General features: G+C 37.3%; 3 protein-coding genes across 6 annotated transcripts in view; 1 reads left to right on the forward strand and 2 right to left on the reverse strand.

Annotated features, from left to right (window-relative positions):
• LOC129578616 (fatty-acid amide hydrolase 2-B) overlaps positions 1–5,019 on the reverse strand; it is a 7,251-nt gene extending 2,232 nt beyond the window's left edge. The window contains exons 1-2 of the mRNA XM_055467438.1: positions 4,501–5,019; positions 3,969–4,182 (exon numbers count right to left, since the gene is read on the reverse strand). Coding sequence (XP_055323413.1) covers positions 3,969–4,182; positions 4,501–4,671 — 385 coding nt within the window. The 5' untranslated portion in view covers positions 4,672–5,019. The remainder of the gene's footprint in view (positions 1–3,968; positions 4,183–4,500) is intronic.
• A 495-nt stretch (positions 5,020–5,514) lies between these two features.
• On the forward strand, positions 5,515–10,373 carry LOC129578617 (adenylosuccinate lyase). 3 transcript variants are annotated; one of them, XM_055467442.1, is made up of 4 exons: positions 5,515–7,446; positions 7,818–8,104; positions 8,713–9,008; positions 9,112–10,373. In XM_055467442.1, exons 2-4 carry the CDS (start codon positions 7,955–7,957, stop codon positions 10,121–10,123), a joined length of 1,458 nt encoding a protein of 485 aa, XP_055323417.1. In that variant the 5' UTR covers positions 5,515–7,446; positions 7,818–7,954; the 3' UTR covers positions 10,124–10,373. The 3 variants fall into 3 exon arrangements, with proteins under 3 accessions (XP_055323417.1, XP_055323414.1, XP_055323416.1); XM_055467439.1 differs by having other exon boundaries at positions 7,281–7,591; XM_055467441.1 differs by lacking the exon at positions 5,515–7,446 and adding an exon at positions 7,655–7,737.
• Positions 10,304–22,249, reverse strand: part of LOC129578613 (mucin-2) — a 30,064-nt gene continuing 18,118 nt past the window's right edge. For both annotated transcript variants that reach the window (XM_055467424.1, XM_055467425.1), the window contains exons 2-9: positions 14,410–17,480; positions 12,978–13,212; positions 12,580–12,899; positions 12,354–12,507; positions 12,011–12,255; positions 11,266–11,937; positions 10,971–11,173; positions 10,304–10,803 (exon numbers count right to left, since the gene is read on the reverse strand). In XM_055467424.1, the coding sequence (XP_055323399.1) occupies positions 10,656–10,803; positions 10,971–11,173; positions 11,266–11,937; positions 12,011–12,255; positions 12,354–12,507; positions 12,580–12,899; positions 12,978–13,212; positions 14,410–17,480 (5,048 nt within the window). In that variant the 3' untranslated portion in view covers positions 10,304–10,655. The remainder of the gene's footprint in view (positions 10,804–10,970; positions 11,174–11,265; positions 11,938–12,010; positions 12,256–12,353; positions 12,508–12,579; positions 12,900–12,977; positions 13,213–14,409; positions 17,481–22,249) is intronic.

The following is a 22,249-nucleotide window of genomic DNA, read 5'->3' on the forward strand; positions in this document are numbered from 1 at the left end:
CTCTCTCTCTCTCTCTCTCTCTCTCTCTCTCTCTCTCTCTCTCTCTCCCTTTCTCGCCTGGCCAACAGCACTTGAGCAATATTAAGCTAGATATTCTGTATAACAGTAGGCATCTGATTATAATAAGCTGTCATTTGCATCATTCCGTTTTGAAGTTTGTTTGAGGTTCACGGTCAATCGATTATCCAATTTGCACACTCCAACCGTCCATTCACATAAATCGATGACCAAATATTTTGTGAACACATCATTTGACACAGTAAATATTATTCTTTGGCGAAATTCAGTGGTGAACGTGTTTATCCAAATTGTTTGTACACAGAGAAGAAAAATCGCATGTTTGTTTCACAAGCAAAATGTAAATTCACCAAATGATTGATTTCGCCCGAATATCTTGTTAGTTTCGCAATCGCATGTTCTTTCCTTCCTGATGTTCAAACTTCAATATTTTATTTGCGTGTGTCGCATCAGAAAAAGAAGAAGAAACGGAATTTATCATCAGACAATTGGAGCGATTTTTAAATATTAACGTGTAAACGCTTTATAAAGGTTTCCGCAATCTTGTTTCTCGATCGGGAAGCGACACATGAACAAAATGGAAAATTCTTTGTCGCGTTCATCGTCAAAGCAAATCGCATAAAAATTAGTGAAATGCCCTAAGAGAGAAAAAAATGTCGAAGCAGAAGAGAAAAAGAGTCGATGACGTTCTTCTCTCCATCTTACTTCAAGGTCATGAAGACGATTAAAAAACACACGCGTGTGTTACAGACAAAGGAGAGAAGAAGAATACTGGTTTTATTTCGTTGTGCGTTCTATACGGTACGGTATCACGTATCAACGACATACACCGATTTGTACGTACACGAGAGATGAAGTCAGCAGAAAAAAGTGGCCTGAGCATGTCTTTGTTGAGCACTTGTGCAACAAATCAAATTTACATTTTTTATCAAACACACATACAGGATCATTCACTTAAGATTGTCTACGATAAAGTTCAGTGCGCTGCGAAGCAGCAGAGTGTGTCTCCTTCTTCTTCTTCTTCTTCATGTTCACATAATTAAAATCTTTGTTTATTTTCCTTTTGAGCCGTTGACACAAACCATTTCGACAAAAATTAACGAAATAAATCTGAATTAAATGGAATTTTAACGATCTGTTTCGCAACTGTGGCATGATGCCACCGAAAATAAAAATGAATTGCACTTTCGATGGGCAATCAAGTAGGCAGACACACAAACCACTTATAGAATTAAAATGCAGGCTAAAATGAAAACATCATCCAACCAGATATGGTCGCCAAAAGGTCAACAAAAGTAAAGAATTTTCAACAACATTGTACCAAATTTGTCTCGATATTTCATTTTATTCGCGTATCGTTTTCACTCTTTTTGTTTTTTTTTTGCTGAAGTGAAATCAAGCAAATATGCAAGGGAAACCAAATTGGCTGACACACACAGATACACGCCACTTTATGATTATTGCCCGAACAATGCACATAAATACCGAACTTATGTTCATTAATCGAATGCCAATTCTGCATAAATGTAATCTTTATCACATTTTGGTGCCGTAATTTAAGCGTAACCCTACAAGAAAAAGTACTGTTATTTTTATATTCAAGGTCTACAGAGCTGCGATTGCGAACGAAACGAATAAAAAAAAAATTCAAAATTTTTTTTCGTCTTTTTAGTTCTTGGCCATACGTCATTTTATCAATTACTGAACAGAATTTTTTTTTTCGTAATGTAAACAGATTCTAGGTGCAATTAATCTTGAACAAATTTCAAGTGCATCAATGAAAAAAATGGTGAAGTCTGAGATTCAATGAAAAAAAATCCGTAGAGATTAAGTTCAATCGTGGATTTTGACCTCATATATTCATTAAACCCATCCGGTTGTAATTAGAAATTGATGCATTATAAACGATAATTACTTTAAGTCACACCATCCATCGTTCGTATAACATCAATGATTTTCACCTATATCGCGTCGAATTTTTGATTGGCCATTAATTAAATTGATGGATAAAATGAGACTCAGATCCGTGCAAATTGGTCATGTTCAGGGGACTTGATGGAGACCAATCAGTGTTGCTTTGTGTACTGGAGCGAAAATGTGAAAAGTCTTTTGTGAATGGACAGTGTCGCCTTCATTTTATGAACGTTTTCAATGCAATTGTGTATAAATATATTTTATTGGTAGCCAAAACAGACACACACACACTCTTTGTTCACTATAAAATTGCTTTAGGGTACATGCAATGGTAAATGAAATGAAAACATGCTTTGCCATTGTACACTATCGCATTGGATGCGGTTTTGCTTGGATTTATATCAGTATTGTTGTATAGCGAATGCCTTCGAGTACATGGAATTCATCTAATCAGATGGTGAAATCATTCGTTCATACGTGATTTTTATTGTAAACGTCATTTGATGGTGATAATTCGATATTTTCTATGGCAATCATCACGTTTTTAGCGAGAATTATTTATGAAAGTGATTAGAACCAACAATAGACATTTATTTTCAGTGATTATGGTATATTTTCGTGCGATTAATGGCTTTGTTTTGCAGGGAGGTCGATGTCACGATTGAACGCATGTAACTGTCATAAATCTGATGAAACTAAGCACAAAATCGGTTGAAGATAAGAGAAAACGACGTAGTGTCAAACAAAATGAAATTCTCAGAAATTGTAAACATTTAATGTCAAAACTTGAAACACTGACCAAATTTATTTCGATTGGTGTCCGCGCTCAAATTGAAAGTGTCAACTACATTTTTGATCAGCTGTTTTAATTTTCGACGATACATGAGATCAGAAGAGCGTCAAATTCTATGACAGAGACGAAAAATCCATTAATGGAACGGATTTATGAAACAGCCGTTGAAAGCATCTAATGATGCTACTTGACTACAGAACCGGATTTCAAAAAAGTCCGTTCGTTTCGAACGTTATCGCAATATATTGCTTTTTCGCTCACATAGGATAGATTCACTGGTAAATGGATTGAATCCGATAGAATCTACTCGCGATGATAGCCGGTTGTAAGGTCTGTCGTTTGTTTTTTCTTCTTCCCCTGTCTTCTTTGTCTGATTTTTTGGAAGAAAAAAATATTGTGCGGTTTCAAAACTGGAATTTGACCCATTGATTCGAATTAAATGTTGCATAAAAACATTTTTTTTGGTGAATTTAAACAAATCGAAACGAATAAACCAGATTGCGAATGATGCTGTCTTGTCTTAAGGTTTTTTTTTAATGTTTGTTGTTCCAGCCAACCGAAATGGCCTTGCGTCATTGTCTTTAGAACTGTGTGTCAATTGTTATACATTTAAAATAATACACATGTGCTTGCACATTATAAAAACACTGCTGCTTGTTTTGATGGAACAAATAAATTGAATATGCCAAAAAAGGTTAGATTTAATTTGATTCATTTGTATTTTATATGCTCTCACTAACAATAACGAATTGATTTTAATGAAATTACTCTATATTTTCTTTGTACCAATTGTTTGTTTTCTTTTTTCTTCTGTTTGTGCAATTCATGAACAAATTCAAATCGTTATACGGTTATTTAGTCTAAAGACTAGTGAATAATAAAGCCTTTTATTTTTCAGTTTTACCATCGACGAGAAGAATTTCGTCAATTTTCATTGTATATCGATGGCCACTTTCCGATGTAATTGCTTTTCGGAATGCGAATTTAATGGGCTATTCTTGAAAACGCGCTTGCAAAATAGACTTAGATTTGAAAGCAATTCGATCACTCGATGAATGATGGTCGCGTCATGTATGTGTGTGTGTAAGTGAGTGTAATGAGTTTTTGCTTTTCTTGTAAATCGATCAATATGCGTATGACGCAAACGGATTCAACAGAGAGAAAAAAACAGTATTGGCAAAGGTCAAGTCGCGCGATCAAAGAGTGTAATTTCAACGAGTGTAATCACATTGGATATGCTTACCTTTGAGAGAACAACTCTCTTTCACAGTAAATGGAATACCGAGAATGGGATAATTGGTTACGAGTAAAAATTCGGAAGTGCTTTCCACCAGTCGATCGGCACGTCGTGCATCTTCGAGAGCAGCCTCAAAACGATCTTCGACCACAGCATTCACGAATGGATTCACCTCTTTGATACGTTCAATATAGGCTGACACCACTTGTTCAGACGTCACCTGGGCAAAAGTCATTGAAACATAAACAAATCGATTTTAATTTTGGGTGACATTCCTAAGTTCTAAATTATGCAAACAAATAAAATGAGCGTCAGTGAAAAGCGAACAATCTCGAATCGATCACATCATAAACAAATGGATATGTGCGACAAAAACAGCGCTACCTTTTTTTTCGCTCATACATTTAGAATTTTTTTTTATTGTTTATCATCTGAATTTGCTGCGTTTTGATTCGATTTGAAGAAGAAAAAAAAGTTTTTTCGTGACATTTTTTTTCTTGCTTGTTTGTGATGTAGAACAAGATGCACGTGTAAATACCTCTTTTTTGCGGATCTTCTGAGCCAGCTCGACGACCGGAATGTTTAACAGTTCATTTTTATGGTGTGGAATTTGAACTTTTTTATATGGATTGAAGACGCCTAACAGTGGCGTCAAGATGAATCCAAGACATTTGAGCAAAAATGCGGCGACTCGAAGTATCACTTCCATTTTTTTGTCGATTTTTAGCGTAAATATTTAACTGTGTGTTTGTGAAATCGTAATATCACTGTCGTTAATAATAATATTGACTTTTATCGGGCATAAATTGACAATTGTCAATGTATTTGCACGGTAGTTTTTTTTTTCCCTCGTCTCCTTCCACTTCGTCTATTATTGTTGTAGAATATTTCCGGATTTATGCCACAAAGTTCACAAATCGCACGGTTCTATGAGTATATATTCATTAATTGGATAAACTTGAGGGACAGCTTGGTAACACTGAATATGCAAATAACACTGAATAACATTTGTTTTCCTACAAAATTCTTGATCATAGAACGATCGAAGAACGGACGCAATCTAACGATATATTTGCGCGTCGTCTTTTGGATTGGGTTTTATCGTGCTGTTGCACGTTCGTTTTATGTTGTTAACTCTGGGGTCAATTGAAATCATCTACTCAAATTGTATCGTTAACGGACTGTTTTACTTTGAACAAAATATTGCTGCAAAATAAATGAAGGGAAAAATAAGTCAGACCGTCGTTGTTTAATCACGAATTTCCATTGGTCAACAATGTATATTTAAAATGTTCATCCACGTGCGATGCAAAGAAAAAATATCGATTGTGTGTCCGTCTAGTTCGACAGCCTTGCTTCAACTGAGCATTATCACTGCGACAGAACGAACATATAAATGTTAACAACGGGGCAACCTTTGCATTTCATTCATTCGTGAGCTAACAACAACACTGTTGTATAGCGTTATTACTATTACTACGACGCTTGGCTATTCGGCTCATTCAGTGGTTGTTGCTATTTTTTTCTCTCTTCCTTCTTTTTTCTTCTGCTCTTCACTCTATTCCATTTCGTTCGTATCACTTTTCTGCTATTTCATAGTCGGCTTCATTTATTATTATGGGGCTTTTGTAGTTACATCGTTGATCGGAGTGTACATCGATGCACTGAATGAATACGGTGCAGTATCCAGCGATAAAATGAAAACAAAACGAACCGCATTCTGAACCCACTTATTCCAAATTCAATACAGCAATAAAATGCAACAAAAATGGGAGCAAAAAAATAGAGTACTTGCAATTGCACCATGTAAAATTCCAGCGCAATAAATAATATAATTCTGACATGATCTAATTCGTCGCTTTTATATTTTACGAGTTTTTATTCGTCTTCTGCAACTTATCACAACGCACAGTAGTCATAATGAAACTAATCATGACCTGCCGATCTAGCTTTATCGTCTGCGCTTTCATGCAACTGAACTCTCGTGCCCGCTGGAAATCATTCAAATCCGAAATCATTCCATTTCTCCGTTATATAAAAATTGGACTCAACATTCGTATGCATTTGCTATTTTTCTTTTTCATCACTTGAACTGTTCATGTGTGGACAGCTGTTGTTGTTGCCGGTTATTTGATTTGGACGGCATTCGATCTAGGCGCAATTATGATTTGGTGAAATTTGAAAATAACATGTCACTCTTGATAATTTTATTTTTAATCGTCATATTTATAAACCAAAGATTACCGCATACATTTCCCAGTAACTCGTCAACCAAAATAAAATGGGACTTGTTTCTACAATTTAATCACAAATATTATACACAACTCATCGTTTCTAATTCATCTGGTGTTCAAGTTGAACAATAACTCTCAGCTATTTTCAGAAAATCCAGTCATTTTATTTCTTCTAATTAAATGGAAACCTACTGGACAAAAAAAAACCTAAGAATAGACGTTGTTATATCGTATCATATTTTTGTCGCTTTGTGCGCGTCGCGTCACATACATAAATAAAGTGTTAACCTGAAAGTAGTAAACACTTATAATGCGCTGATTTGTATTTTATCGCGTTCACCTTTGCTTTGTTTTCACCCGTTTTGCGTTCACCATCAATTAATCTCATACATTATGGAATAAAACACACAATTTCACGCTTATGACTTTTTCAAATGACAAAATTCTAGTTGCATTCAATTTAGAACAGCGAAATGAAATGAACAGTGTATGTCTGTCTATTTTGGGCGTAATTACATGATGTGCTTAATTAAATGTGTAAATATCCTTTAAAATTGAGTGTTCAATTTTCGACGCAATGCCGTAATAATTTGTCGATACATTGCTGTCCATTATATTTTGCAATGACATTTTTTTCTCTTCATCAAATTGGAAATTGTTCAGATCGTTATTTTTGGAATAGAATTTGATTTATGATAATTTTAAGTGCGGCAAATTTTGCTACACGAAATTTTTCGTTTGCCAAACATATCGTTCTTATCAGTACAAACAAAGTGGGTTTTTAGATCATCGGCTCGAAGTTTATCACTTTGTTTAGAACGAAAAGAAAAAATGCTGTGGAATCGAAGCGAATAATAGAAATATGAAAAGATTATGAAATTTGAATGTAAATGATAACATATCTGACTTGTTGTTTCTAGAACGAAACGGCAATTGATTACGTAAATTCGCGCGTAATCCGAATTCCATAACAATTGGCCATGAAATTCAATTCACAATGAAAAATAGTATAGCGACCTCTTTATCTCACAACACATGGGCACCGACCGACAGAGACGCAAAAAACACCAACATTTGTTTTCAACGCATTTTTGACAGATGTGTGTATGAGTTTTAGATTGAAGCTAATATAACAGTGAACCTGAAATCATATGAGTGAGGTTATGATATGGTTAACTAAGCAACACGGTGTTTTAAATACGCGTTTCCCAAATAAAATCATTGATAATTTTCTGGCTGGTGTATTTTACGTAAGTTTACCCCAAAAACCAATCATTATTCCTCATTTTTTGTAAAATTCGGTCTAATGAGAGCGTAGTCGTCAACTGAACGAGGAGAAGAAAAACATGTTTGTGTGCTAAGACATCGAAAATCGGTTCAAAAGTTTATCATTTGGTTAGAATTGTTTTTGTGTTATTTTCGATAACATGTGTGCATGCTTTTCTAAAATGTTGATTAATGAAAAACACACACGCAAAGAAGCACATCAGATTGGCTGTTATAGGATTGTTTGTTACATTGATTCCACACGACTTTTTTTTGTTGGTTTCTATCGATAAGAATACGAAGAAGAAGTGAGTTGCTTAAACGGTGAATTAATTATTGGTTTTCGTGATTGCAGATATCCCAAGTGCCAATACGTAATTAGCAGCCGCAGCCGACAGTGACTCTTTTGCGTGCATTCTCATACAACTCAGGGGAAACAATAGCAGAAAATTTCATATTCTTTGTGGAAAAGTGCAACGACAAAAGCAAATAATGTCCGGAAACGATAACAGCGAATATGAAGGCTATCGTTCACCATTAAGCACACGATATGCCACAAAGGAAATGCAGTTTTTGTTCAGCGACCAGTTCAAATTTTCCACTTGGCGCAAACTATGGATTTTCCTTGCACAAGCCGAAAAAGTACGTACCAACCGAATTTGTTCGGTCTCTAATGGCCATAGTTACAATGCATTGCAATTTGATTTGAATTATTATTTGAGAGTGGTTATTTCTTTGCCATTATGCCACATACGGGTCTTTTGATCCTTGTTCCGAATCAAATGACATTATTGTTGTGTAATATTTATTTAGAAAGGAATGAGGGAAAGTATGTAAATTATCATTTTAGTGAAATCCGGTAACCAATTGCACATTTGAATATTCATTTAGAATTTTTCCTTTTGAGTGCATTTCCGTTTACCGTGGAATTCCGTTCATATGCCGTTTTTCACCATTCACTAAAACTCTCTCGTTGAATGCAAATCGCGGCACATATATTCAATGAACGTAATCACTTTTTCCATTCACATTCATCGAGTTGCCTTGGTCAAAATGGAGAAAAAAGGGTTTATTATTTATGATCATATTCCGAAGGACACAAGAAAAAGAGTCGTTTTCAAATTTTATATGTTACGTTACACAATGCAATCCATTGAAATTTTGGGCAAATCCGTCATGCAAAAACGTTTTAAGAGCTTTCTAATTATGTTGAAACTTGGTGGTCGGTCTTTTTGTTTATCTTTCTACAGGAGCTCGGTCTCAAAATAACCGACGAACAAATCAAACAAATGCAAGCCAATTGGGATAAGATCGACTTCAAGGCAGCCGCAGCTGAAGAACGTAAAACTCGCCATGATGTAATGGCTCATGTGCATGTTTTTGCCGAACAATGTCCACTGGCCGCTCCAATCATTCATCTTGGTGCTACGTCATGTTACGTTGGTGACAACACCGATTTGGTCATTCTTCGTGATGCTCTTGACTTGATTTTGCCACAATTGGCACGTGTTATTCACTGTCTCACACAGTTTGCCGAGGAATTCAAGTGAGTTTTGGGTTAAAATTTCTTCGCTGAATATTTTAATTGGGTATTTGAATGCAAACCAAATTCTCTTGGTTTTATCCAAAAATTCTTTATTTCCTTACAGATCGCTACCGACATTGGGCTTCACTCACTTGCAACCAGCACAACTCACCACAGTGGGCAAGCGTGCCACACTTTGGATACAAGATCTTCTGATGGATGAGGTAGCACTTCGTCGATGCCGTGAAGATTTGTGCTTCCGTGGTGTGAAAGGAACAACCGGTACTCAAGCTTCATTTTTGCAATTGTTCAACGGTGATTCGACCAAAGTCAAGGCATTGGACAAACGTGTTGCTGAATTGGCTGGCTTCAAGAAGTGCTACACCGTTACAGGTCAAACGTATTCGCGCAAAGTTGACGTACAAATCGTTTCGGCATTGGCAAGCCTCGGAACAACTGTTCACAAAATGTGCTCGGACATTCGTTTGCTGGCCAATCGCAAAGAGCTCGAAGAACCATTTGAGTCAACTCAAATTGGTTCATCGGCTATGGCATACAAACGGAATCCAATGCGATCGGAGCGATGCTGTTCAATTGCTCGTCACTTGATTGCATTGAGCATCAATGCAGCCAACACGCATGCAACACAATGGCTGGAACGCACATTGGACGATTCGGCCAATCGACGATTGACACTGTCCGAGGCATTCTTGTCGGCTGATGCCATTCTGTTGACTTTGTTGAACATTTCTCAAGGATTAGTTGTTTATCCAAAGGTTATCGAACGTAATATTCAACAAGAGCTTCCATTTATGTCAACCGAAAATATTATTATGGCCATGGTTAAGAAAGGTGGCGATCGACAAATTTGCCATGAAAAGATTCGTGTCCTGTCACACGAAGCCGGCGCTCAGGTGAAACAATTTGGTAAAGACAACGATTTAGTTGAACGTGTCAAGGCCGATCCATACTTTGCACCAATTTTGAACGATCTTAAAACCATTCTGGACCCAAGCACATTCGTCGGACGAAGCCCACAACAAGTGGTTGAATTCGTTGAAGAAGAAGTAAAACCAGTACTGGCCAACTACAAAGAAAGTATCAAAGATGTAAAATCCGTTTCATTGGCTATTTAGAAGAAGAAAAAAAATCCACATATTTTGTGATAACTCAACAAGACGAAGAGGCCTTGCACATAGTGCTCAAACAGCCACAACAATAAAAAGTAAATTGGTCACGGCCAAATACACACTACAAAATGTAAACATGAAAATAAAAGATCAATAGGCATTTTTCAATACCCAATCAAAGAGGTGTTTTGTTATATTTTTTTTTCTGTTTTGATTTTATTTAATAAAGTCGATATATGATACAGTTTTGCGCAAATTTTTCTTGTTTTCTTTTCATTTAGATAATTGGCAAATATTTTTTCTTTACAGTAACAAATTATGCTATAAATTTTGATTTTTACCGAGAGAAAAAAGAACTATAAACGGTGAATATTTGACGAGTTTGAACATATTTTCGGGCAAAAGCCCGATATACGTAGTACATAAACTGATCGCTTTTTCTCTTTCATTTTTTCTTCTTCAATTTTTTTTTTCTGTTTCGAAATATGGAAAAAGTAGATATTTATTTAAGAAACTAAAAAAACATTTATGAATTAACCTAGCTAGTCGTTGGACTAGATTTTACTGAATTAGCTGGTGAAGGTCGTTCAATTGTCATTGTAGGCTGTGGTATTTTAGTGTCTGCTTGAACACCAAGCGATGTATAAATTTCCTTCATTATAAATAGAGTGGCGTCTTCCGAACCCCTGCAATTGAGAATAAAACAAATTTATTACAAATTTGAGGCATTAAACATTTTGATTTCATATCCACACCATTTCCTTTAATCGAATGAAAAAGGTGAATATCGAAAGAAAGTAAAGGAGAAGAAGTAAATCTATAATTCGAGAAAATGTTGAGAAATGGCACATACCAGTAACAAACATGGCTTGTGAGTGCGAAAAGGTATTCATTGATAATTTCAAGTGGTGCTTCTTGTAGAACATAGTCGATTCGTCTGCCACCGTTGAATTTGCCGAGTGCCAAATCCGTTTCGCCCGTATCAATTTCACTGGATGCGCTCGATGTGTTGGCCGATGTTTCAAGATCATCCAAAGTTAGCTGCTCATCGATGACCTAAAACCCGAAAATGTACATCATAATTAGTTTGTCCATGTATTATTTTTGCATATTTCGTGACATAAAAATTGTTTTCCATGAAAACAAACCTTGTTCACTTCCTGTGTAATAGCTTTTGTGTCGTTTGGACCACCCTTGTGTAGCGTGGTATAGCTGTAGACGGTGTCGATGGTTGATTTCAATGTTTGCAGTATTTTCTGTTTGATATCAGCTCCGACACGTGCGACCGTTTCTCTCAGTTCGAGATGCATTCGTTTTCGTCCTTTATGATGCGGCACTAATACCGGTCGCATCGACTGCAACTCGGTATTGACCAACGCTTCAATTCGATAGGCAACTGGATCGTACGGATGGAAAATGTTGAAAAAGTGTTCGGTGGTTGGTAGTTTGAATTCCAATCCGAGTGCATCAATGCCACGAATGGTGACAAACATTCCGATGGGCGATCCAAGAGCGAAAAAGTGTTTGGGCTGGAAACTCAACTGTGGATACGAAATATACGGTTGACCAGTACCAGCATTGCCTATTGTATAGTTGATTTGTTGCGAACAATGCCGTTTCAATGGCGATTTTACACGTGTTGCATTCTCAAGATTCTCTGAATTTTCCACTTCAACACGTTGATGCTGAAGCAAATCAAAGAGAATTACTGATCCTAAACTGTGACCCGACACCGATACACTTCCGTGGAAATCTGGATTTCGCTCACAAAACTTTGCATAACATTTGTTTATATTTCCAGAGACAGCGTCAATGATTTGCTACAAATTGAACGAACCAAAATTTTTCATTTCATTTATGTTCATTATTTGAATCTATTTTGCGGGAAATTACCTGACAAAATACCGGGCTAGTATAGAAAAGGATGTCGAGTAATGTGTCATTGGTGAAATTTCTTAATTTTGGTATCGATTCCAAAGTGATTGCCTTCAATTTCTCGTCGATGCCTGACTCCTCTGAATGCAATTCACTATGCCATGAAATGGGTAAGACTTCGACGCGTCCGACAATACCTTGATCACATGAACTCCGATAATGCGACTGAACTAATTGTAATGCAATACTACGGAATTCATCCACTGAAATGGAAATGAAAATCGTTGGAAATTTGGATTAATTTTGTACAATGAAATGAATTCTTCAGAATTTTTGGTGACTTGAGATTGATCGAACTTACCAACTTCTTCAACTTTACGGAATTTCAAATCGCACGCGCTGCCAATTCCATGCACCATAAATAGTAAATGATCAATTTGTTCGGGTTCACCATCATCGATTGCGAATTCGTCTGTGCCACGTTTCACTGCTCGTGGTCTAACTTCGGTGTTTTGCTACAAAATGAAGAAATCATCGGTAAAACGTCCCATATTCTCATACGTTAGAATTTCATTTTAATTTCTCACCATTGCATTGTTCCATCCATCAGTTGACTGTGACTGCAGAAAATGTAAAATGTCGCTAGGTCCATTGAATATGACTGTTTCACCGGTTGTCAACGGTATTTTCCGTTGCCATTCGCCAGTGTGTGATGCTTCTCTGTATTCCTCTTCGAGTTGTTCAGCCACATGCTCTTCATAGGGGATCAATCGGAAATCAACACCCTTATAAAACCATGAACAACGCCGAACTTCATTACTTTCTGCCGTCCAATAGACAGCGTTTCGTGTACGCTCCGGAATATTTACATCAAATCGACCGCCATCGGTCGTTACAATATCTTTATCTGCAAGAGCGAAAAATTGTTTTAGAGAAGAAAAGTCGCATCAATGAAATGTTTCGGAAATCAGAAAAAAAATCGAACCTTTAGTAACAAATGCTTCTTCGAGCAGCATTGAGTCGGGGAAAGAGAATGGAATCCATATTCTCTTCGATTCGCTGGTTGTCTTGTAGAACCAGTGCTTGTAAACGGGTCTATAGGCAATGTTAGTCGATGAGCTTGTGGCTGGTGTTGAAGTGCGTTCAACCGGTGTTGTTGCCATATTTGGTGGCTCTTGCTTATTTAACCAATTGTAAATATTTATACCGTCTGCTTGATCCTGCCCAAGAAACAATTGTTGACGCAAATACATCCATTACCAAGCGTATGTAAACGGTCGAATTAAGGCCCGCATTTGTGTGTAGTTTCAGTCATTTTTAACGTCACAATGGAGGTAGAAAAAAAACGGTAAAAACAAATCAATTAGAAGGATATAAAAACGAGTATGAATCAATTGATAACAAAATAACAAATCACGTGTGAAACAAGGTTATATTAGGGTGAACATTTAAAGTAAAATTTGGGGGTTAATTTGACTACAGTTACTACGAATTTCAACGTCATAAATGGACCCACCTCGAGTATCATCCAACTGTACGCTTCACTTGAACTAGGTCCATTTATGACTTTGGTAAATATTGGTGTGGATATTGAAATTGACCAACTGATTGAGAAAATCTTACATACAACAACTTACCTACGGGTTTAACCCGTATTACATCGTGTATTTGCACACATATTTTAATGTACAAAGCCACAAAAATCAAGCTTTGAAAATAACTAATCGTTAATGTTTTATTTTATCCTCTTAATCTACGCTCTACTTTTCATCGACAGCATTTGATTGGCGTGACGGTTGCTGCGTCAAAACTGCTGTTTTACGAATTGGAGACAGAAAGGGAAATCTCCAAAGAGAAGCAAAATGTTTTTGCTTCGACAGTTTTTTATACGAATATATAAACAAAACAAAAATGGAACTGACCATTTTCAATGCGTTTTTCTTAGACAAAATGAGAAGAAGTTCCAATGACATTATAAAAAAATGATTATTATATCGTGCATATTTCTAGAGCTAATGAATAGTTTGAAGATTTCAAGTGACATTTACAACTGAAAATGTTGCACAACGGTTCTGATTTCTCAATTGATTCAAAGATGAAAATGATCAAATCTGTTGTACATATATAATTCTCAGTCAGTCAATCAGTTTTCACACCCATTATTACCGTCACAAATGGATGTGATTCGAGTGTAGCGTACAGTTGGATGATACCCGAATTTCATCCGATTCGGACGGGATTGTATGTGAATTAATGGTCAAATGCACCACTGAAGTGGGCAAAAGCATTACTTAATTTAACGGTAGAAAGCATTACATAAATGTTACTTGATCCTTTAAAATATTGGAATTGAAAATTATTCACACGTTTTTTAAATGGCAAATTAAATCCGTTCATATTCTTTTCCCACCACTCACTTGATTATTTTGCAATGATTCCGGAAGCGATTGTGCTGTTACATCGGCCGTTGGTGGATCGATGTACGATGTTTCTGATGGCGCCGACGATGCTGGTTCCGCGATAACGGATGCGATGGAAAGCGTTTCGGGGCTGGCCGTTTCAGCGTTTGCAATGCGTTCGATGCGTTTGTTCAGCAAATTTGTGCGAATAAAATTGAAATTTTTCTCTTGAACGTTCTCCTGTGTTTCGGACAATGGAGGTGGTTCGTTGAAGAAACTCTGGATTTGCAATTCGTTTGCGTTCGACGAGTCACGAGAAACCGATTCCGTTGAGTTATTGTTAAAGAATGAAATTGGATCAAAAGTCGATGTTTCAACTGGTTTAAAAACAATTGGCTCCGTCGATTGTTGCACAGCACTTTCTGTGATCAAATTATTTTCCGTGTCTAGAGTTAAATTTTGAACGCCTGTATTTATGCTGTCCGTATTCGCGTTGCTATCGTTTAAAGCTTGTGGAGTAATATTGTCTAAGTTGAAATTCTGCTGAGTCTGTTGGAATGGATCGAATGGTGTCGATTGAAAGAAATCCAGAATTACCGGTTGTTTTGGTGGTTCTGGTTCTGATTCGACCTCTGCTTCTGGTTTGATCGGCTCAAATCTAACTTCTGCTACGTTTTCACTCGATAGCGTCTGTCTTACAGTGAATGGTTTGCTGAAAAGTGGTTTTCTTGGTTCCGAAATTGCACTTGTATTGATTGGAAGCGATGGAAATGCGTCTTGCGGGACAATGAAGCTCAATGGTGGTGCACTTTGTTGATAGTCTTGTTGAAGTGCAATGGGTTTATCTTCTGCTACGTTTTCACTTAATGGCGGCTGACTCAATACGGGCTTTTCTAAAAGATTTACTTGGCTTGTTTCTGGTGTAGACGATGCTTGATTAAATGGATTAAAAACGCTTACTGGCAGCGGCGGTGCTACACTTTCAGATTGAGGAACTGGTACCGCTGGAAATTGAACTGGTGGCGTTTGAGCAATCGGGATTTGCGGAATAGATGGTGGAAACTGTGTACTTGGGACAGATTGCGAGGGAATCAAAGCAGGAGGTGCGCTTGGAAATTGAGCGCTAGGAATAGCTGCAATTGAAGCCTGTTGAGTAGGTTGTTGCGAATTATCAAATCCCAATGGATTGAATATTTGGAAATTATTAGATGTTGCAATGGGTTGTTGAACTGGCACGGGATTGAAGAATAGTACCGATGGATTCGCTGCTTGTGACTGTGCCACCGCTTGATTTGGTTGTCTGTAATGCGGTTTGCCTTTTAATCGATAGCTCACACTCTGTCCAGATGATGGTGGAGCAGCACTTGGTGGCAGATACGAATTTGGTATCGCAGTTTGCTGTACAAGCGCTGGCGAACTTGATGCAGATGGTGGTTGAAGCGGAGCCGATGGATTTTGATATGGATTAAGATTGTACAAATTTGGTGTAACAGCTGGCTGTTGAACCGAGCTTTGGTTTTGTAATGGCGGTGTGTTGACACCAAGTGGTTGATTTGATTGGACAAAACTCCCGCTCGAGCTAATTGGTTGCTGTGAGCTCGGTGCTGCAAATTGATTCGGATTGAAGAACTGTGCAGTTGAGGTTTGCGTTGGCTGAGTTGCAACTGGCGTCTGTGGAGTAGAGCTTATGGCTGTTGGCAACGGCGGTGCGCCGACACTGAATGGTGGTGGAGTTGATTGAGCCAAGTGGATTTTACTCGATCCAATCGTCGGCGGCTGCTGAAGATTTGGCGCACTGAATGGACTCGGCTGGAAAAATTGAGCGACAGGAGGAGCTGCAATCGATGGCTGAATTGTCGGTGGCACTTGTTGGGTAGATTCTGTTGCTAATGGCGATGCGTTTACGTTAAATATTTGTGGTGTTGATGGTGGACGAGGTGCAGGCTGCTGCTGCTGAACCGAAGGCTTCTGAAATGGGTTAAGATTGAACGAGGTTACAGTTGCAATAGGTGGCGGTGTTGGTTGTTGATTCAGAGTCGCTTGCAATGGTGGTGCACTAACGCTACTGACAATGAACGGTGGCTGTGTGGAATGAACAAAGTTCTCTTCGTTTGAACTGTGTGGATTCTGTTGATGCGGATCTGATGCACTGAATTGATTCGGATTAAAGAATTGTGATGCTGTGGGTGCTGGTTGCTGGGATGGGCTGTAGAAAAATGGCTGCGATGGTCCTTGATCTACGTTTACCGCAGGTTCTGGGAATTTCGGCAAAACTTTATCCAAGAGTGGAGCTCCACTGAAGAAGGACGATAAGGAAAAAGAGCTATTTTGACTGGGAGCTGCAGCTGCTGTCGGTTGGCTTAGGCCCGGTGAAGGAGAAACACTCGGATTTGGTGGGATCGAATTCGATGGTATCGGATTGGGTGAAATGAGATTTGGATTGTTTGCCAATCCAGGTATTGGTGCATATAATTTTTTTCTCTCTTTCAATCGATACAAATTACTCGATTGATTCTCAGACGATGGTGATAAACTGGCTTCGGGTCGTTGAATGGTTGGATCAGTCGGCGAGTAAAATGTTGGCACAACCGCAGGAGTTTCAGGCTGTTGTAGCTGCTGCTGCTGCTGCTGCTGTTGAATTGATTGATCATAAAAGCACTGATATTGATTCGTCGTACTTGTTTCGTGATTTTCCGCCAACTGCTCGGTGTAATTCGACGGATCAGCACTCGTGTGCGAAGAGGAGTCTTTTCCCGGTGGATATGGCGATGTCCTTCCTCCCTTCAAAATGCTCGAAAATGATGAAAACACTGACGACGCAACACCTGGCAAAACAACCGGCAATTGTGACAACGAGTCTTTTATGGCCGTAGCCTGAGAAAATATATTTTCGTCACGTTGCTGCTGCTGTTGTTGTTCGTCTGTTGCAACGGGCAAAAATGTGTCTAAATTCTGTAATGGATTATACTCCTGTGGCTGAGTGCTTATAACCTCCGCATCGACTGGTTGATCTAAGCTGATTTCGCTGAATTTGTCGCTATCTAATGCGGCTGGCGGTTCAGTTCCATAGATCACAGACTTCGTTGCATCTGCAAATGAAAATGATCAAAAAAAATTCATTATTATTTTTAATTGCTGCTCCACAGATGGCGAAAGAGAGAAAGAAACGAACAGAAAAAATTGATTTGAAATTTAAAAGCAATTGCAATATTTTCGAAATGATAAAAATTACAAGGACGGGTACAAAAATCAATCTTATCGTGTCATATTTACTTCTCATTATTCACAAACATTATTCATAAATCAAACAAAGCTTCGCGCCCGATTATCGTTCTATATTTGGAAATCTTATTTGTTTTAAACGAACGAAGTTTACGAAGCGGGTAAAAAAATCGATTTTTGTGCTATTGGTGCGTGGTGCGCATATATGGTTCGACCGTTCGTCATTTCTATTCGAATGAATTATGCGATTTTAACTGCAGATATGTCAATAGTACTAATGTTTATTTGCTGGTGTGTGATAAGTAATAGATGGAGAGAAAATAAGCAACGAATGTGTCATATTCTTTTGAGAATAGTGTTCCTATGGGTATTCCAATGATTTCATGCAACACCAATTCTGTTGCGGAAGTTTTTTTCGTTTTTTTTTTTGGGTTCATTGCAACATAATTTTTATTTTACCACGAATTGCGACCGCATGTGAATTTCAGCGCTCCAATTCGTAGACTTTTTCGCTGATTGAAATGAAAACTATGAAATCACCGGATATGAGATAATAAAAGGCACAACATTATCATAAAAGTGTATCTTATAGACAATGAGACTTAGTGAACCACACTGAATTGTTTGCCAAGTTGTCAGTGTCATAAATTCAAATACGAACGTCATGGGCACATTTTTAAATCAGAAGTGACTCAACTTTTGTTTCCGCCCAACGAGAAATTTCATTGTTAAAAGTGAAAATGTTTGATTTCGAAGGTTCGCTTTGCCCCATTTCCGATGACATAAATCCGATGTAGTCACAAAATCAATAAATATTGCCCAATATTTGTTGTAACATGGTAATTTAATAATGGGATAAGACAAAACCTCGACGATTGCATAACACGGCTATTTTTCATTTTTCACGCGGATCATGTGTGAATGCTTCGCTTAAAGAGGAATGTCGAGGAAGAAGATTTTCATAACAAGGAGTTAGCTAGCAATTACGATGGATGATGGATTACAGTTTATCCGTAAAAATTACTCAATTGAACGATTTCAAATCCTCATCACTCAATTATTGCAAGTTATTTTTGGTTTTTATCTCTTCCGTGATGCATACTGACCCCGTACGAAAAACCGTTGTGCTGAATTTTCTACAGAAAAATAGAAAATCCGATTGTACGTAGCGATATCACGCCATTCATGAGAACAAACAAAAAACAATTCTAATGAAGCATCTATTATTATTAGTGAATTTGATGAATGCTCAAGAATGTATTACGTCTATAACTGTATCGAAAGTGCAGCCCCCAATCAATGTAGCGAATAATTAATGAGCATTATTCTTTTTTCCCCTGTGCGCATGCAATCGTGTGAAGCATCGTCATTGATTTCGCTTAATAACCCAGTACACGAGTTTCATTCTGTATGACTAATAAGTAGACGGTTTCTTTGTACTTTCCAGCATTTAACTTCAGGTGAACAGTGTCGAGATATAATGGATTGCGTTGCACGAAAAAAGAAACACACAGCCGAATCAAAAATAAACAAAAAATGTCGAAGTGAACGGGAAATAACGCAGTTTTCATTCTACAAAATGAACGGTGCGAAATGTGTATTGTTCAATGTGTTTTTTTTCTCGAACATAAAACATTTGTTATCCAACTTAATCTAATCAAACTTTAGTAGTTTCTAGAATCGGCCAAATCACTTTGTTTCACTTTTATGTACGGTTGTTTATTTTGTTTTTATTTTCTGTTATTTCTTTCAATTCGTTCAAAGTGTTGTTTGCCCGGGCTGATGAACATTAATCATGCGAACGAGTTGAATGAAGTGCTTATCCAAAATGGATACCAACCAATTTGCAAGCTCATTCATTCTGACTTTGGATCATTTTTCACTTTAAGAACGGTTAGACTTGTCTCGAACAAACGATACCAGCCACACTGAAGAGATGCACCCAATGTCATAGGGCAAGTGCAATGCAATTGGTTTTGACGATGAAAATAAGAGAACAAAATTGCATAAAAAAGAAATGCAACCAACAGCCGCGACTCGTTTTGCATTTGATGCGGCACATTTTTGTGTGCGGTGAGATTTTGATACTTCTGCTGCTGATGCTGATGCTGTTGTTGCTGCTGATGATGGTGATGAAGAAATATGAAAGCATGGAAACATTCTTATTCTTCGGCACAAATGTTCGAGCTCGCGCGCTCTTTCTCTCTCCCTCTCGGAATCTCTTGTCTCGGTAGACATGCCGAAGACAAATGTGGAAATTCTTTGGCCATTCGATTTTTTTTTTAAATAATATATTGTTAATTTTACAATATTTGAAATTCCATTTTCGTTAGTCATTCGTTTCATCCGGCATTGCCATTCGTGGCCAGCAATAATAATCAATGGTGTTTTCTGTTTTGTTTTTTTGTGTGTGTTTTTTTTTCCTGGCCTCAAATCAATTTTGGTTATCGTTTTTCGTTTAATGTGTCTTGTTTTCTGGATCTTTTCTTCGTTGTTGTTGGATTTTTTTCCTCTGCTCAAATTGTTTCATTCTTCATCACATCTCTGTCTCGCTGATAGATCTATCTCTCTGTGCTCTCCAATGCTTAAACATTCGAAACATTTCGGGCCAATTATGTCGTTAACGAGTTCAGCTGTCTCTCTGTTTTGTGTTTGGTTTTATACATATATGGCAAACGAGACCGTTGCGCGGTTTTCAAGTGTTTTTGGAACAAAAATCACTGATCCATCATCGATCGAGTACCATGCTTCAAATGCTGCTGCTGCTGCTGCTGCTGCCGCTGCTGACAATCTAAACACAATAATAGGAACAAGAACAAATACTTGGAATAACTTTTGGCCAATGTAGACACCAAACATCTCGACCTGAGAATGAGTTTACGTTTTTTTGCGAGCAAAAACAACAAATCGTCATTGGTTTAAGAATAAGAAGAAGAAGAAGAAGAAGAAGAAGAAGGAGGAGGAGGAGGAGGAGGAGGAGGAGGAAAAAAATGAAGAATATAACGATGCGATGCAAAACTCGTGAAACAAATTCAAAAAGAAAAGAATGTGTTATTAGAACGACGAACAAACATAAATCTGAATAAAATTTGCAATTTTTTTTCTGGTTTTTTTTTTTCGGGTACGTCTCTCTGTTCGTTTTTGGCTTCTGAGGAAGATTCTGTAGATCTCTCATTGTTTGCAAAGGAAATGAAAACAAAACAGAAAATATGAACGACCATCGTCGCAAACCCTTTCGAAGCGCGCGTGTGTGTGCTCGCTCCAGAGACATGCCAATGCTTTGGCATTTTTGTGGATGATTGTTCTTAACGAGCTTAAAATTTTTAAATGTAAATTCAAGAAGTATTCACACTAATTGACAACTATTCTTCACATCTAACAATCGTACAACTCTTGACGAAACATTCGACCAAATATGACTGACAATGGCATAAAAATGCAGAAACAACACCTGATCATCATCGTGTCGGGTTATTTTTTTTTATTTCACTCTCACGATTTCGTGAGGCTGAATCGATTCGGTTCAACTGGTTAGTTAACGATTTTTAAAAAGGTTCTAGTGATCGACAAGTGATCAAGCACAAGTTGGCAAGGCATCGTGTCATTATTATCACTTCATTAAATTGCATGAAATAAAATAATCAACGAAAGCACTTAAAGTGGCGAAAAATTGAACAGTTCTGACGTTTTTATGACACACACAACATGTGCAAACACATGACGCATAAATTATACATTAGATGAAGCAGAGAGAGATAGAGAGAGCGCGAGAAAAAACAATCTGAAAAAATGATGAGTGTTAAACTGAGCGGTCACAAATGAGCGTGTGCGAGCCCTTAACCGTTTGACTTCTCTGCAATCACAAAAATGTCAAAATCATTCACACAGCGGGGCAAAGAAAAACCAAACCGTCGCTTCGCTCCACTCTGTGTTCTTGAGATTTTAGTTACTTATTCTATTTTTTTGTTTCACTACAAACTACTTTTTTGCACACTACATGAAAATTATATCATCGAAGTAACTTTGCAGTAATATATCATTAAAAGTCGTCCCTTTTAATAACACTATGGATTGAAAGCATAGTACGAAGGATATATATTTGCAACAAAGTACACAGTGAACACAATGATTCTAGCAAAGTTGAGATTTGACACTTAACTTGGTTTTAGTACCATTTGCTCTAGAAACAATCCAAAAGTTCTATAATAAATACATGGAGCTTTGATTTTTGATTTAGTACATTTTGAACTTTTTCTAGTACAAATGGTACTTAAATGGTTTTTAGTGCCAAATTTCATATTGCGGTTTTAAAAGTTCTAACTTCTAACATCGTGTTTACTGTGTAGGTATAGAAAAAAGATTTTCTCAGTTATCTCAATAATGAATTACAAGATCTTGGTTTAATTTCTTCTTTGAAAGACACTGCCTCTGGTTTAAATTGAATTAACAATATGAGCATAAAATTCAAACTCATCATAATTCGTTTCAGTAGTCAAAAAGTATTAAGACAAAAAAAAGAGCAGATTAGTAGCTCTACATTTCATGTAGTGCTAAAAAACACAACGAACACATAACAAATAAATGGGCAGTAGATATTGCTATCGATTAGTTCGTTTAGCCTTTTGTCTGTATTTTA

This window comes from Sitodiplosis mosellana, unplaced genomic scaffold, assembly GCF_009176505.1.
Source record: "Sitodiplosis mosellana isolate CC-2019 unplaced genomic scaffold, AAFC_SMos_1.0 Smas_scaffold_6226, whole genome shotgun sequence".
Taxonomy (NCBI): domain Eukaryota; kingdom Metazoa; phylum Arthropoda; class Insecta; order Diptera; family Cecidomyiidae; genus Sitodiplosis; species Sitodiplosis mosellana.